General features: G+C 44.6%; 1 protein-coding gene across 1 annotated transcript in view; it reads left to right on the top strand.

The window, feature by feature from the left end:
- The first annotated feature begins 2,284 nt into the window (after positions 1–2,284).
- Positions 2,285–15,988, top strand: part of SP3 (Sp3 transcription factor) — a 36,608-nt gene continuing 22,904 nt past the window's right edge. Inside the window, exons 1-4 of the mRNA XM_059820338.1 lie at positions 2,285–2,316; positions 2,647–2,771; positions 2,950–3,066; positions 13,452–14,814. Coding sequence (XP_059676321.1) covers positions 2,310–2,316; positions 2,647–2,771; positions 2,950–3,066; positions 13,452–14,814 — 1,612 coding nt within the window. The 5' untranslated portion in view covers positions 2,285–2,309. The remainder of the gene's footprint in view (positions 2,317–2,646; positions 2,772–2,949; positions 3,067–13,451; positions 14,815–15,988) is intronic.

Raw genomic sequence — 15,988 nt, 5'->3', positions numbered from 1 at the left:
GAATTGCAAAAAAAGCTTCCTCTCCTTTATCAATATGTTATTTAACTTGCCAACAACTGATTCTGAGACTATGTAAACAAATACAGACAGTTTAAAGACAGAAGTGGGGTTTGGGTTTTTAATACTCTGGAAAATATTGTGACAAACAGCTTTGGGATTAATTTACAGCTTACTATTAAAAGTCACCTGACGGCGCTCTCAACATACCGGCAAAAGTAAATGGGCTTAAAATAAGACTACACATCACACACTAAGAGCAATCTTCCACTGACAGGAAAGATACAGCAGCCTTCCTCCGTCATAACTTCCTGGTATTAAATTCATGTTTTCTCAGTGCATTTTTTCCTGTTCTGTAATAGTTTCTAGGCTAAGCCTGGGCAGTTACTGCAAGGTCATAGTGCTGGACTGATTAAAAAGCACTGTTTATTCTCTGCTCAGAGAGGCTGCTGAAAATCCTAACTGTATTTCTGCGTTTCCTAGTTACTAACTTCTCCATGGATTTATCTGGCTGGCCTGTGGCTTCAAATACTCAGCACAACTATGGACATATGCGACTATGTTCACTGTATCTTCCAGGTAATTTTCAGTGATAATTACATTAAATATTGTAACAGGAAAGGACGTTTGAGTTCTTCAATCCAATGCTTTTCAGCCTCATTCACAGACTCCCTGGAACACCACATGAAAGGTAACTAAGGAAAATTCATTCATCAGGTGAGTTTACAAGCTAAGGGTCAAAATCACTGCCTCAGCCCCCACACTGTCCTACCACCCTGCACGTGCGTTTGGATGTGAGGAAAGGCCAAGCTGAAGTTGTTCCTCTTTACAGGAACCCTTCACAAGCTACATGGTGCAGCAGGGAAACAGGCCCCACTAATAATCATTCCTGCATCATCAGATACTTATATAATGCTTTAAACATATTTCCTGCCTTAGTTTAGCAACCAGAGAGCTCACGGTTTCCTTTGTGTTGCATAACATGAGGGACAGAGCAGCAAACTGAGGCCGAGATGTTACTAATTCCCCTTAATATGACTAAAATAAAATCTGCTGGCATAAATACTCGATTTGTGCCCAGGCTCGGCTCCCTAGCTCAGAGCAGAGCGCGTCGTTGCTGTCGACGCTCCTGTTGGAAGGACGTGTCGCGTTAAAATCTTACGCGTGGCCTTATCCTCAATGGGTTTTATTTTACAGAGGAGGCAAAGGAGCTTTTTAGATTTAACCCGCCCGGGTCAGACAGGTGCGAGCCCGCGGCGGCCAGAAGGCTTATGCAACGGCCCGCGGGGTGGGCCATTGGGGTGTGGCTCCCGGGGCGGCCAGAGGCCGGCGCTGACCCGGGCGCCCCGTCCCGCAGGAGGGGGCGGCCCGCCCTGCGGGCTCGGGTACCCGGCGGCGGCGCGGGGCCGCCGCCAGGCAGGGCCTGCCCGGGCGGGCCGGCGCCCCTGGGGACCGCGCGCCGACATCTTAGCGCCGGCGGGGACGAAGCGCGGCGGCAGCAGTGGCGGCGCTGGCGGCTGGCGGGGCGCAGCTCGGCCGCCGCCCCGGAGCCGCGGCTGCCGCCAGCCCTGAGTGACACCCCCGCCAAGGAGATTTCAAACGAGCGCGGCTCCTGCCCGGCGCCTCCCGGGCACACGCGCACCGCGCCGCCTGCGCGGCGGGGGGACGGGGGACGGGGGGGGGGGGGGGGGAAGAGCGCCGCCGCGCAGCTGTGCCTCTGCGCTGACCCCTGCGGCGCGGGCGGGCGGCCAGGCCCCGCGGGCCGCGTCGTCCCGGCGCGGCGGCAGGGGAGCGCGGCGGCGCGGCCGCCTCCCCGCGGCGCGGGGGCCGCGCGGGCCCGGGCCGGAGCAGGCCGCGGGCTGTCGGCGGGTCCCGCTCATTGTTCCTCGCACAAGCCCTGGCAAACAGGAAGCCGCCTCGGCATGGGGCGCCCCCCCCGCCCCTAGCGGGTGACTGGCAGGCCGGGCGGCCAGTGCGAGCGGCGGCGGCGGCGAGGCGCAACCAATGAGCGCGCGCGCGCGGGCGTAGGCGGGAGTTCCGGGCTGGCAGGCGGGCGGGCGGGCGGCGGTGTCGGCCGGGCCCCCTCTCCCGCTGCAAGCCCCACCTTTCGGCTTTCCCGCACCGTCAATCAAAATAGGAAAAAAAACCCCGGAGTAGGCTCGGGCCGCCGCCGCCGCTTCAGCCCGTGAGCACAATAAGCATGTCCCCGGCGGCAGCCGCCTAGCCCCAGCCAGCAGGGCCTGTGTGCGAGCCAGCCAGCCTGCCTGCCTGCCTCCCGCCCAGCCAGCCAGCCGGCCGCTCGCACTCACACCATGACCGGTACGTACGCACCGACCGAGCCGCCCCGCGGGGCTCCCTGCTCCTGCTCCGGCCCTGCGCTTCCCCGCTCCGGCCCCGGAGCGTCCGTGTGCGAGCGAGGCGAGAGCGGCACTGAGAGCAGCAGCAGGAGGAGCAGGGGGAGGAGGGAGAAGAGGGGCAGGGGCAGCAGCACGGGGAGGAGGAGGAGGAGGAGGAGGAGGAGGAGGGCTCCGTGCGGGAGGGCGGGGGGAGCGCTGGGGTTAGGGGGGGGGGAAAGGGAGGGAGGGAGAGGGAGGGGGGTGATCGCTCCCGTCAGTGACTCTCCCCTCCCCCTCCCCGCTGTGCCCGCAGCTCCCGAGAAGCCCGTGAAACAAGAGGAAATGGCTGCCTTAGACGTGGACAGCAGCAGCCACAGCGAGTATCTCCAGCACGGCAACGGCGCCGCCTCGGCCTCCGCCGGGGCGGCCGCCCCCCAGGTAAGCGCAGGCCCGGCCGGGCCCCTTCCCCCCCTCCCCCGGGTGACACGTTGTGAGCGGGTGCGGGAGCCGGTGCCGCCGCCGCCGCTTCCTGTGTGCGCGTCTGCGAGGAGCCCGGTCGCTGTCCCGCACTAACCGCCACCCACTTTCTCTCCCTGAACCCGCCCATTGTGGGTAGGACGCTCAGCCGTCACCGCTCGCTCTGCTGGCGGCCACCTGCAGCAAGATCGGCCCGCCGTCGCCGGAGGAGGATGAGGCCGCCGCCGCCGCCGCTGCCTCTCACTCTGCCGGAGCGGTGAGTGCCCGCCCCGCCGCTCTCGCACGGCCTGCCGGGGGGAGAGACAGCACAGCCAGCCAGCCCGCCCGCCCGGGGGGAGGGACGGGACACACGGCACTGCCCGCCCGGGGGGAGGGACGATAGCAGGGCCGACCTGCCAGGAGAGGGGTCCCCGGGCTCCCCTGCCTCTCCAGGAGGAGCCGGGCTCCCGGGAGGAGGCGGGAGCCTAGCTCCCCCCTCGCCCGCCATTGGGAGCGGTGCCTTCATTTACTTTCAAAAACGGGGGGAGGCGGGAAATCGCCCTCCCCCGGCCCTGGCACCGGAGCGGCTCGCTCGGCACCCGGCGAGGCTAGGAGGCACCTCACCTCCACCTGAGCGCACGCCGGGTAGCCTCTCCTTAGCTGTCAGCCTGGAACCGCGCGCCCAGGCAGGAGCACAAAATGAAGGCTGGCTGTAGGGAGGGATGTAGTTAGAAGTAAAATGGCTGTTTAGAAGCCAACGCGGTGGTGGAAAGCTGCTTCCTGTATCGATGCTGTTTTTTCTAGGTGCAGTTATCATGCAGTCCCTCGCATTGTAAACTGAATCTCTGTCCTTATCTCTCATACGCTGTCGGCTCTGAAGGGAGCCTGATGACCTTGGGAACTTGTGTGATGAGATGGATCTTGCAGACTAGAAATGTATTCTTGTTGAAGCTGGTTTAACCATCTCCGTAACAAAAGCCTAATGGAAACTCATATGTCCCCTAATTGGTCTAGCTAAACTCTCTTGTTGACATATGCTCATAAAGTTAAAAGAGATGGGGCATTTCTAAATAACCGATACATAAAAATAGCAGTATATTAGAAGAGAGTTCCAAAATACCTTTTAAAATGGCATGATGAAGTATTTTTTGGCCTTAGTCCTTGAGAAATCACATATATTACCTCTGATCTTTTTTCTTTTTTATAAAAAGGGTTTTAAAACAAGCAAAAAAAAAAAAGCTTTTTTTGCTTTTAAAGGAAGTCTAGTTTTTTTAAACTTGCTGTACAACAGCCTTGTATTTTTTTAGGGTTCTTCAAATAGGAAAAAAAACTGCAAAGTGTTGTACTGGTGAATGAAGTGGCTTTGGCAAGCTTTTAACAGATGTCAAAATATTAATGCTAAGTTTACTAAATACTTGAGTGCTACACTTCAAAATACTTTTCCCTATACATTTCAGCTTACTTCACATAAAGGGAAGCTGCAGCAAAATAGTTGTCTGAGGTCATGCAGCAGGTTGTAGACTAATGACAGAGCTCGAAAATATATTAAGGTTCTGTCCCCCCTTTCAAGTGTCCTTTCTGCTGAACCTGTTTATTTTCTTAAGCAGTACACTTTTAAAAATGTTTCTAGACATTGTTAAGTGCCTGATACCTCTAAAATATGTTTCATAATACCAGGTCAGTACAGTGCTGAGAAGTGGAATGTTGGATCTGTCTCTTGCATCAACATACACATTGAAAAATGAATGATGCTTTAATGATAGCTTGCTTTCCTATATCCACCTTAAGGTTGTTCTCATTTTAAAGCTGGAATTGTGCATCTTGAGGATGGGTTGATTGCTTAGCATGAGCAGTGCTAGGTCTCACAGGGTACTAGAGTGCTAGTAAGGGAGAAATGGTTCCTGATAGTTCAAAATGGGCAAAGCAGTTTTGAAATAGTACTTCTTTATTCCTGTTAAATTAATCTGTTGTTATGTTTACGTATAAGGGGCTTTTCAGGGCAAGGCAGAAGCAATTCAAGAGAAGCCAAAATCTTAGTTAAAACTAAATGTGAATATAAACTCACTCACTACTGTTCATACATGCAGATAGGCCCCTCCTACATATCTCCTGTGAGTTAGGTTATAGCATTCTGGTAATTTTTACACTCCTACAACATAGTTCTTGACTGATTCAGAATATTTTGGGTGGAAACTAAATATAAATTGGAGGAGATACGTACAGTAGCTGGACTAGACATTGGAGTTAATTAAGATGACCTTAATAAAGGGAGGGGAGGGAATAAAGTCCCTGAAATACATTCCTTCTGAAAAACAGAATGCTGAAAGGGATTTAGTGCAATAAAGATGTTTTTTTTCTGGTCCCCTGAGTGTATCTTATTGGGGGGTGGAAGAAGGAGGGAGGAGCTAAAAAGGCTTAAGTTGGAGGTACCTCATAACTCTCATGGAAAATGAAATCTATATACCTGGAGACAGACATACTGTCTTCCCAGGGGTGTGATGCTCATCCCTTTCCCAGGGGTATAGATGAATCAGTTTGATATCTGTGTATGAGTGATGGTGCCTACTGTAGCGATGGGGAGGCAGTCTTTTCCCAATATCTTCTATACCTGGACTGCAGTTCTGACTGCTGAACGTCTGGTAGAACTCTCAAGCTATATAAATGGATAGTAGACGTTGAACTAGGCGTTTCCTTTTAGAAGCATTTGAATAGCTTGCATGTATAAGGATAGCGGTGCTGTGTTTTTGGGGTTATTTTGTTAATACTTTACTGATATGCACTTGGTAGGAACTGGCAGGGCTGGAGCCAGTATGCTAGGCTAGCCAGTTATTGCACACTGCTTTCCTGGCTGAAATGGTATGCTGCAGCTGCTCCCCAAGAGATCAGTAGTATGATTTAAAAGCAACAGCAACAACAAAGCTCCCATAGGAATGCAGGGAATATTGCATGTCTGGGATTTGGGGAAGAGCTGGGGCAAATGTGATTGTGTTTGCTGTGATCTAGATGGTCTTGCTTTGAGCCCAGGGGTTGGACCAGATGACCTTCAGAGGTCTTTTCCAACTGAAATTATTCTATGATTCTGTGTTGATACCTGAATCTAAGCCTGCTGTTTGAGTGGATGCCACTTTTATGCCACTGAAAGGATTAGTGTGGAAATCAAAAGACTAATGAACGTGGCAACTGCTTGGAAAGCAAGTGAAGAAGACAGTTGACAGAACTAAACTCAACCCTCTTCTCCCTTCCATCCTGTCAGTGAACTGGGCAGGCTGTCTCTAGTCCGCAAGGTTTTCAGCTCGGCTTAGGATTCTGGTTAGAGCTATGTTTACTTTTGGATGACGAAATACTAGCAGGCGTTACTGCTGATCTCGTCTTCGCGCATTGATGGAGATTGCAGTCTTTCAGTTTAGGCTTTGACACCATGATTTATTCTGCCTACAACCATCCGACACCAGTGCTTTGTTTTGCCTGCTGGTCCTTGGTTTTAATGTAGATGGTCTTGAGTTTGTGGCTTGCTTACATGAGAATCTTTTCCTTGGTTGCCATACTGCTGCATCCATGGTTGGTTCAAACGCTTGCCATGGAAACTTCCCCTCGAATATTGCTGCCTGCTGGTATGTATGAAAGCCTTGCTGGGATGGTATGCGCTACTGCCTGACTTAGAATGACAGCTCATATGTTTTGACCTCTCTGGATGTCTTTCTCTCTCTTGGGAATTTCAAGTCTGAGAAGTTTTAGTTTGGGTTTTGCTTTTTCACTGTTTATTGTTGACTACTTTAAACTTTCATATTTAGGATTCTTTTTCATTTAGTTATAAATACTCTAGTTTCATTCCAGTTTAAACATCTGCAAAGATTTTAGCATTAGGTGAAAAGGAGAAGCAAAGCAGAAGGTGGCAGAGCCGTGCATAGGGGAGAAAACAAACGAGGAAACAGATTCTAAAATTTAGGTTCAGCAAAGTCTTGATGGTCAGTTGTATGGTTGTCGCATGATCAGATGATTGTTTAAGAAGCTACAAAGTTGAGATGATAACCAGTTGTTTATGTTCTCTTACTTCATTGCAATGCAAAGCTAAAGACAGTCTCTTGAACTATCATGCTCCCAAGGGCCATTCTTATGGTTGTGCTGGGCATGGCTGGGGTAGGTGAGGATACAGTGCAAGACTGATGGGAGAGCAGGCTGGGAGGACTAGAAGGCGGGTGAACTGAGAAAAGTGGCAGGCTGGCTGAGAAAACTGTTGGCTCTGACAGCCGCCAAAGAATGGGAGCTGTCAGAGATGACTGCCCAATTGTGGTATGTAGTTGCATCTAGTACACTGCAGGCTGCACTGATTCTTTAGTCTTTTTTTTTTAAAAAAAGCAGGAGGGAATGATTTATTTGTGTTTTTGCTTACCAGCAATATGTGCAAAACATTTGGAGAGGTTAATAATTAGCAGTGTCGGGAAGATGAGTATCGTTTCTCTGCTGTAGACAAAGCATTTGTTTGTATCTTTTGCAAATAAAGGCTGGAGTGTTATAAGACTGCTTTGGCATATCTTGAACTTTAGAATTGAGTATCAGTGCTGCACAGAACTTAATGAAAATCTGGAATTCCAGTTTGTTTATGCCTTAGAACATTAACCATTTGAGATGCAGCTAGCTTAACCTCAGTTTAGGTGGAAATAGTAATAGTGCTGGTAGGATAGAGAAATATGAAGGCATTTTGAATTTCATGTTTTCCACTAGACAAAAATATGGGTGAATGCCATGTGTCACAGTTATGCATACTTCTCAGCTCTCTGGCCTATATGATGGTTTTGAGGAAGCTTGGAGTTATTCTGACATCCATTTTCTCCTTTATGGGTGATAATATAGCTTCCTGATGCTAGGTTTCTGGGTGTGAACAGATGTACCAGAATGTGTTCAGCCACCGCAGAAAAGTCTGCCAGGGATTGTCTTGCCTTTCTCTGTTCTATGCTTTTGCAAAACAGAGAAGTTTCAGGTAGAATGTAGTGCCTAACAGTATGTTTCCCCTGCTGCTGTCCAGAAGCTCATCTTTTAAAATGTTCTTTGATTTTTCCATTCCAATTATGTCTTCCTAGTGCTGGATCAGAACCAAGTGTAGAAGTTCTTTTACAGGTGCTTTAAGGATGTTCTTAAAAAAATTTGGTTTATTTCTCTTTACAGTTTTAGAGAAAGTAAGAAAAAAAATGTTTTAAAACATTTCCCCATTTAAAGACAGCATAAAGCAAAAAGTTCTCTCTCTGATATTTAAACATTAGTAAAAAGTGTAAGATTTCATAGAACAGTTGAGGCTGGCAGGGATCTCTGGAGATTGTCTGGTCAAGCCCCCTTGCTCAAAGCAGGATCAATGAGAGCAGATTGCTCAGGACTGTGTCCAGTGGGTTTGGAATATCTCCAGGGATGGAGACTCCACAACCTCTCTGGGCAGCCTATTCCACTATTTCACCACCCTTAAGGTTAAAAAAAAAAAAAAAAAAAAAAAATTTTTTTCTTATGTTATGGGGGACAGAGTCAAAAGCCTCACTAAAGTAGTGATAAATAATATCCCCTGCCTAATCCCATCTACCAAGCCAGTCATCTCATCGTAGAAGGTTGTCAGGTTAGTTAATTAAGCATCATTTCCCCTTCCTAAGTCTAGGCTGACTACTTCTGATCACCTTATTTTTTATTTTTTTCCCTAGGTTATTTGAAGGTTATTTTATTTTTTTCCCCAGGTTATTTTCAAGGTTATTTGCTCCATTGCCTTCCCAAAGATCAAGTTGAGACCCCAGGTCCTCTTTCTTGCCCTTCTTGATGATTTGGTAGAGCGTTCAGCACCTGAGTTGAAGGCACGAGGAAAATGAACCATTTCACACAAACTTCTACGCAAAATTCTAGTTTGGCATGCAGTTATATAGAGATTAATACACATATACAGATTAATAATTAATAAACAAATGAAGTTGCATACAATCTGGTTAAAAATGCCTCCTTGTTGCCATGTCTCATTCCTTAATACTGTGGCTTTCTTGTTTCTGCTAATGTCAGGGACATTGTATTGTCTCAATTTAGACAGGTTCTGAACTTCTGCTAATTAAAAACAAGCTATTAAAGTTTTGGGTCCAGTTGTCCATTTCAAGCAAAAAGATAGAGACATTCCTTGAATGAGACACAATCAAATGTTAAATATGTTTCACCAGATTAGAATTGTCTTTTAAAATAACATTTTAAGCAGCCCTAAATAATACTTTTTCCCTGAAACAGTCTTTGATTCTCAAAACTTTTGATTTGGGCAAATGTATTTCTTTGAATGGAGTAGCTTCATTGGCAGAGGTCTGAAACATGCAACAGAATTAATTTGCCTTAACAAGCAGCTTTGTGTCAGCTGAACCACAGTGACTGATGTTGAACATGAGTTTAACCTATGGCAAATACAAGATAGAATGTATTAGCTCATACCTTAATGAAAGAGTTGAAGCAAGTGTATTTTATCTTATATTTGTAATGACCTAAGAATGCACAGGTAGTTTACTGTAGCTTGGTAAACACATGGTATTAAACTCATGCATTAGAGCGCCAACTCTTTCATAAAACAATTTGGATGAGGCAGTGGCCAATCTTGTTCATTAGGTATGTGATTTTTAAATGTTTAGGAGCTTGTGTCTCATTATCTGTCCACCTCTGCTTGTTTTGCTGATGCTTTTGCTCCAGGACTAAATGGGGCAAAAGTGACTTTATGAAAAGTGCAGCAAAAAGCAGTCCACAATAGACTGGCCCAGATAAATGTTTGGTAGTTCTTTAGCAATAAAATACTGAAAGCTAATGGCATGTGTCCAGTTGATCACATTTGACACATTGAAATGCAGGTGCCTACAACATATATCAGTTCTTACAAGGATGTTTCTGCCCTTGCTAGTTTTATTTTGGTGAAGGATGTTTTATTTCTTTCAACCCAAGTCCCATCCCTCAACATGGTTTAGATCGCTTTTTAAAGGTATTTTATCTTCTGTATGTGTTTCTCTTGTCTCCTTCCACATTTGACTTAATGTTGTTGTAATTTTCTCTAAACAAACTGAAGAAGACAGTTATTAGATTTTTATTTTTCATGACCCCTCATTCTTCAGGGATGAGAATTTTGACTCGGAGATCTCTTTATTTTACCCGGTGGAAATTATACAAGGATTATTAAAGAATCAAAAGACAGGCTGAACAGTGGTTGTTGCTTCCACTCTTCGGTGGTACTTGACCTTTCTTCAGGTGGATGTATCATTTGATTCTAATTCTTCCCATGCCTTCTGCCAGCTATTCCCTTTGCTCTGTTCCTGTCTCTTTCTCTTGTTTCCTGATACTGCTTCCAGTGAACTCCCCCTTGCTTCCTGTTCTCTCCTCCTTGGCCGAGTAGGGCTAATGCTGAACTTTTCTCAGATCTTTGTCCCTTCCTCTTGACGCAGAGCCTTTGGATTGCAACCATCCAGCCGTCTCTTAAAGGAGCAGCTTCCAAATAACTGCTGTCTGAGTATCAGTTGATAAGGAAAATAACTGTTTCTTTATCTCTACCTTCTAAGTATTTTTCACGGATGGCAAACAAACTCTGGTCTATTAGGACTGCGCTGTAAAGATCAGTAAGCGAGTGGGCTGTAGATATTGCTGCTCATACATCAGTGGTAGAACTTTGAGTTACTACAACATTGCTTAATTGCTTGAGGATGCAGTGAAAGGTTGCTACTCTTTTTAGTAGGAAAAGGAGTCCAAGAAATGTCCTGCTAGGTCAGCAGGCTTTGAGAAAGGGTATAACAGTCAAGCTTGTTGTGACAGGTTGATGACCAGTTGAGGTTAGAGATCATCCTCAAATATGCTTTACCATACAGGGTTTTTTCATGCTTTAGTACTAGTAATTTTGATAGCTGCCAGATAGCTTCTCGAAAGCCTCACCCTCTTTTTGCCCCTCCCTCCTCATGATTCATCTGGTAGTGTCTGATACAGCCAGCTGTAAGAGCAACATGTGAATAACAGGCGTTTCATGTACTATGTGTAGCAGTAGCTTCATATCCACATGCATGGCTACCCTGAACTTCTCCATGGACTGACAAGTGCATCTTCTAGAAGAGTGGCTCTATTGAGTTAAAACTCTTACAGAGCAGGATTTGAGGGAAGATTTCACTAGATCATGAACAGGTGAGGAGAGATGTCAGCCCAACATGAAAAGGGCAAAGGCTGTTGAATGGCGATATGGAAATCAGCATGTTTGGGGAGGAGAAGAATAATGTAGGTCATTTCCATATCATGAAGGTAACAGGTTCCCTTTGAACTATTTCTGTGGAGTGTAGTTGTATCTATTACGTATAAGTAGACATACACATATTATTTTGTATTAGGTCAGTCCAGTTATAGCCTGAACATTCAACATTTGCTTGTACATAGTCTTAAATCAGTGAGAAATTGTATCAGACTTGTAATGGTTCCCATTACTTTTTCTTTCTCTCTTGTTTTAACAGATACCATCAGCACACTGTATTATACATTTATTTTATAATGACACACATTAAACATATAACAATCATATTTTTGCTTTTGGTATTTTCTGACTGATGTTTATCTATGACTTTTATGGGTATTTTGATACTTTATAAAACCTTCAGTTAATAAGTTTTTATACACTAGTGAACTGAGTAGTTACGAACTTTCTTAGCAGCATTTCAGCAACTGGTACCTATGTGTAAACAATATTAAACACAAGAGTTAAAGCTAATGTGGTAGCAGAGGAAAATGGATGTTTTTGCCTTTTTCTAGATAAGATGGTGTGATATGGAATATTGCATAATATTTTCTAATCTCATAAATTATTTAAATCCTTTAGTCTTTCAAGCTTATATGTTCTTTAAATGAAAGGCTAATCAGTATAAGAGGAAAAGAAAATAATAAAATGGAATTACCATTACTCCTTTTTCTCTTTCTGATCCTTGAAGCATTAAGGCCATAAAATTAGTTTTGTTCTGGTGATGTTCTATTTATTAATAAACTACCTGAAAGATTATATATACCTTTGAGGGCAAAAGGTTGCTAGTATTCTTTTTTTATTCACAATTATTATTTGTACAGCTCTTGAGAGGAATTTAGAACCAAGGTGTGTTTTCTTATTGGAAATGAAGCTTGCCAAGCACAGTAAAACTATTTTTTAAAATAAGTACTCGGACTTTGGAGTATTTTCTTGTACATGTAAACATTTTAGTGTCACAGCTCTGAATAGGATAAGAAAGTGAAACTAGCAAGTCCCAGCCTACGCTGTGGACTAAATTCAGTCAGATGCATGCCGCGGGATTCATTCAGGCTGGCTAAGTCTCAATGCCATGTTCGAGAAGAATAAGCTGTGTGCTGTATTTTGCATATCCAGGTTTTATTCTAAAGGAAGTCAGAGTGCAGCATCAGAAGGAAGCTGCAATATGCTCCAGTAACTTCCCTACCAGGAGTGATCACAGGATCAGTGCAGAAGGACAAACTAGAGCTTTTCTTTCATGTCCTGTGGATTCTGCCAAAGAGACAAAATTTGTTTCACAGAGCTGAATGAGTTGTGAGACAACTTACTCACCTGTTGCTAAATATTAAATTATTCCATTGGTTTTCTGTAGTGCCGTAAAAAAGAGAAGGAGAAACTTAACTACATCTTTTTTAGATTGATGGTTATTTACAATACCAAGGCGGTTGACTACACAAATCTGTGCTAAGCATTGCAGGATGTTAAATCTAATTCTTAATACTCTATTCTGAAAAAGCTTGCTTTGGTAAAGAAAGGTAAGTGCAATTTACCTTTTCTTTACTGAATAAGAAACAAAAACATACTACATCAGTTCTTTAATCTTTAACCATCTGGGGGTCTGTTCTGAAACATTGACCTTTTCTATTGTTCCAACTTAATGAAGATATATTTTCCACCCCTCACCCATCCCCCCCCCCAACAGATACCTATGACTAATCCAACTGTGATTTCAGTGTAAAAGTCTTTAGTTCAGAGACCTTCTTCCCTAGTGAAACAGTAACTCATACAAGCTTATAAATACTAGGACTTTGTATTACACGTAACTTAAACTGAGGCTATCCAATCTTTCCAACCATGTGACTAAGTCAGCTCTTAACACTCTCCATACTGCTGAGAGTCACAACATGCACGTCGATACCATATATAACACAGAGTCAAAAGGCAGTGGAGCTCCAGGAGATACAGGTGACACTGGCTTCACGGCAATTCCTCCACTTCTGCGTGATAGATGCTGGGCTAGGTAAAGAGCGTAGCTGAGTCCCAGGGTAACCTGGTGATGACAGCTCCAGCAGCCCGTGCCAGCTCCCTTTTTCCCACGGCCAGGGATTTGGGTTACTCAGCAGCCCCCACACCAGAATAACCCTGCTGCTGGTCACCTGACATAGCCATGGCACAGGAGCTGCATTTGACTTGCTCATGAGCCACTTGCAGCTCACAAACCACAGGTTGGTTGCCCTGACTTAGGCGTTAGCTCACTTACAAAATCTGTATTTCGTAGTTCAAATCCAGTTGCTGTTCTTCATATGGGCTGCACTGCATGTTTTCCAATAGTGTATCAACCTCTAGTGTTGAATTGCATGACTGTTCTAGCATATAGTCTGTATGTCTCTTGTTTTAATTTTGTCTTTTCTTTTTTTCTTTTTATTCAGACAGGGGATTTGGCTTCTGTGCAATTAACAGGAACTCCAAATAGATGGGAGGTCTTGTCTGCAGCTCCTGCCACTATAAAGGATGAAGCTGGTAATATAGTACAGATTCCAGGTGCTGCCACAGTAACTTCAAGTGGGCAGTATGTCCTTCCTATTCAGAGTTTGCAAAATCAACAAATCTTTTCTGTTGCACCAGGATCAGATTCGTCGAATGGTACAGTGTCTAACGTACAATACCAAGTAATACCCCAGATCCAGACAGCGGATGGTCAGCAGGTTCAACTTGGCTTTGCAGCCTCTTCTGATAATAGCAGTATAAATCAAGAAACTGGTCAAATTCAGATCATTCCTGGCTCTAATCAAACCATCATTGCCTCTGGAACACCTTCAGCTAATATTCAGAATATCTTATCACAGTCTGGTCAAGTCCAGGTTCAGGGAGTTGCAATCGGTGGTTCGTCTTTTCCTGGCCAAGCACAAGTAGTTGCTAACGTCCCTCTTGGACTGCCAGGAAATATTACTTTTGTACCCATCAATAGTGTTGATCTAGATTCTCTGGGACTTGGCAGTGGTTCTCAAACCATGACAGCAGGCATTAATGCAGATGGGCACTTGATAAATACTGGACAGGCCATGGATAGTTCAGATACTTCTGAAAGGACTGGTGAGCAAGTTTCTCCTGAAATTACAGAAACCGCCACTGATAATGACTTATTTGTGCCAACATCATCTTCATCACAATTGCCCGTTACCATAGACAGTTCAAGTATATTGGAACAAAATGCAAACAACTTGACCACAACTAGTGGTCAAGTTCACAGTTCTGATCTTCAGGGAAATTATATCCAGACATCAGTCTCTGATGACACGCAGGCTCAGAATATTCAGGTCTCCACAGCACAGCCAATTGTACAACACATACAGCTTCAAGAGTCTCAGCAGCCAACCAGTCAAGCTCAGATTGTACAAGGTATTGCGCAACAGACAATCCATGGTGTGCAGGCAAGTCAAAGTATATCTCAACAGGCTCTCCAAAATCTTCAACTGCAGCTGAATCCTGGAACTTTTTTAATTCAGGCACAAACAGTGACCCCTTCTGGGCAGATAACCTGGCAGACATTTCAAGTGCAAGGAGTTCAGAACTTGCAGAACTTGCAAATTCAGAATGCACCTGGTCAACAAATAACTCTAACCCCTGTGCAGACTCTCACTCTTGGTCAAGTTGCAGCAGGTGGGGCGTTGACGTCAACTCCAGTTAGTCTAAGCACTGCTCAATTGCCAAATCTACAGACAGTTACAGTAAACTCTATAGATTCTGCTGGTATTCAGCTGCATCAAGGAGAAAATGCTGGCAGTCCTGCAGGTATTTATTTTACTCTTTTTGCAGAAAATTGTTTTTTATTGTTGCATGTGGTTTGTTTGAATGGTGGTAATCGTAACATTATTGTCTTACAGTGGAAGCCTACAAAATACAGTGGGTTAAATGTAGTGTTGATAGATGTTATTTGAAACTCCTGTTTCATTAGAAACTGCTGTAATGGTAGAACATAGTCCCACCTCACTTCTCTTAGTATAAGCTCCTGTAACTCCCAACTGGTCATATTAGTTAACAGCACTTCTAATACAATGTTTATCAGTGCTTATTAGTCTTACCATGCAGAAGATCTGCATACTAAATTGTGGAAGGGGAAATTAGCATACCCCATTCTTCCCAGTCCTGAATAGATGAAGTTTTCATGGCAAATCCAAATATTTCTGTTGATACAATTTTTTTTCCGTGAAAATTTTGAGACCCGCTGAGGTGCTGTTATTGATCCGTTGTTTTGTTAAATTCGTTTCCTACTGATTCGATATCAGTGTAACTATGATGTACAAAACTCATGTAAGCAGAAGTGAAACAAGCATGTAAACATCAAAATGGAGGCTGTGCTTAAGAATGCATGTGAATTTCCAGTACTACTTATTTGCATTATGTTTCAGAATGTACAATTGTTAATGTTAAATTTAGCAGTGTGTTTTATCTCTGTGAGCAGAGAAGAAAGGCAATTTTCTTAAAATAGGTATTTCTTAATGTGAGAAAAAAATAAACATGCCTGTTTATTTTTGGTAAATCTGATACAGGGCATTTCACATTTCAGGGCATAGCTACCTAAAAGAAAGAATAAGAGATGATTGAGGTTCAAGACATTTTGCTGTACCAGAAGCCGTTTAATCTCATCATTGTGGCGTTGTACCCAGGCTAGTTATGATGGGGAGAGTGAGCAGTAGAGGTAATTTGGGAGGGAACTGTTGCACAAAGTAGCTTGGGAATTGCTGTTTTGCTATAATCATGTGATCCAAGGCTCTGGTTCATTAAGATACTGAAGCATAAATGTTTAAGTAAAACATGAATGTTTTGTATTGTATGCCTATTTAAGCATTTGAGAAGAACGCAATGTTAAGTGAAAAATGCCCAGAGGAGCTGCTGAATTGGGCTTGTTTCAAAAGTCTACTGATTATAATACTTACTGATATTGGTATATTTTATGTCAGGAAGC

The sequence above is a fragment of the Gavia stellata genome, chromosome 8, assembly GCF_030936135.1.
Source record: "Gavia stellata isolate bGavSte3 chromosome 8, bGavSte3.hap2, whole genome shotgun sequence".
In the NCBI taxonomy this organism is placed as follows: Eukaryota; Metazoa; Chordata; class Aves; order Gaviiformes; family Gaviidae; genus Gavia; species Gavia stellata.
The sequence above is the reverse complement of the archived record's forward strand: the minus strand, read 5'-3'. Positions and strand labels throughout refer to the sequence as shown.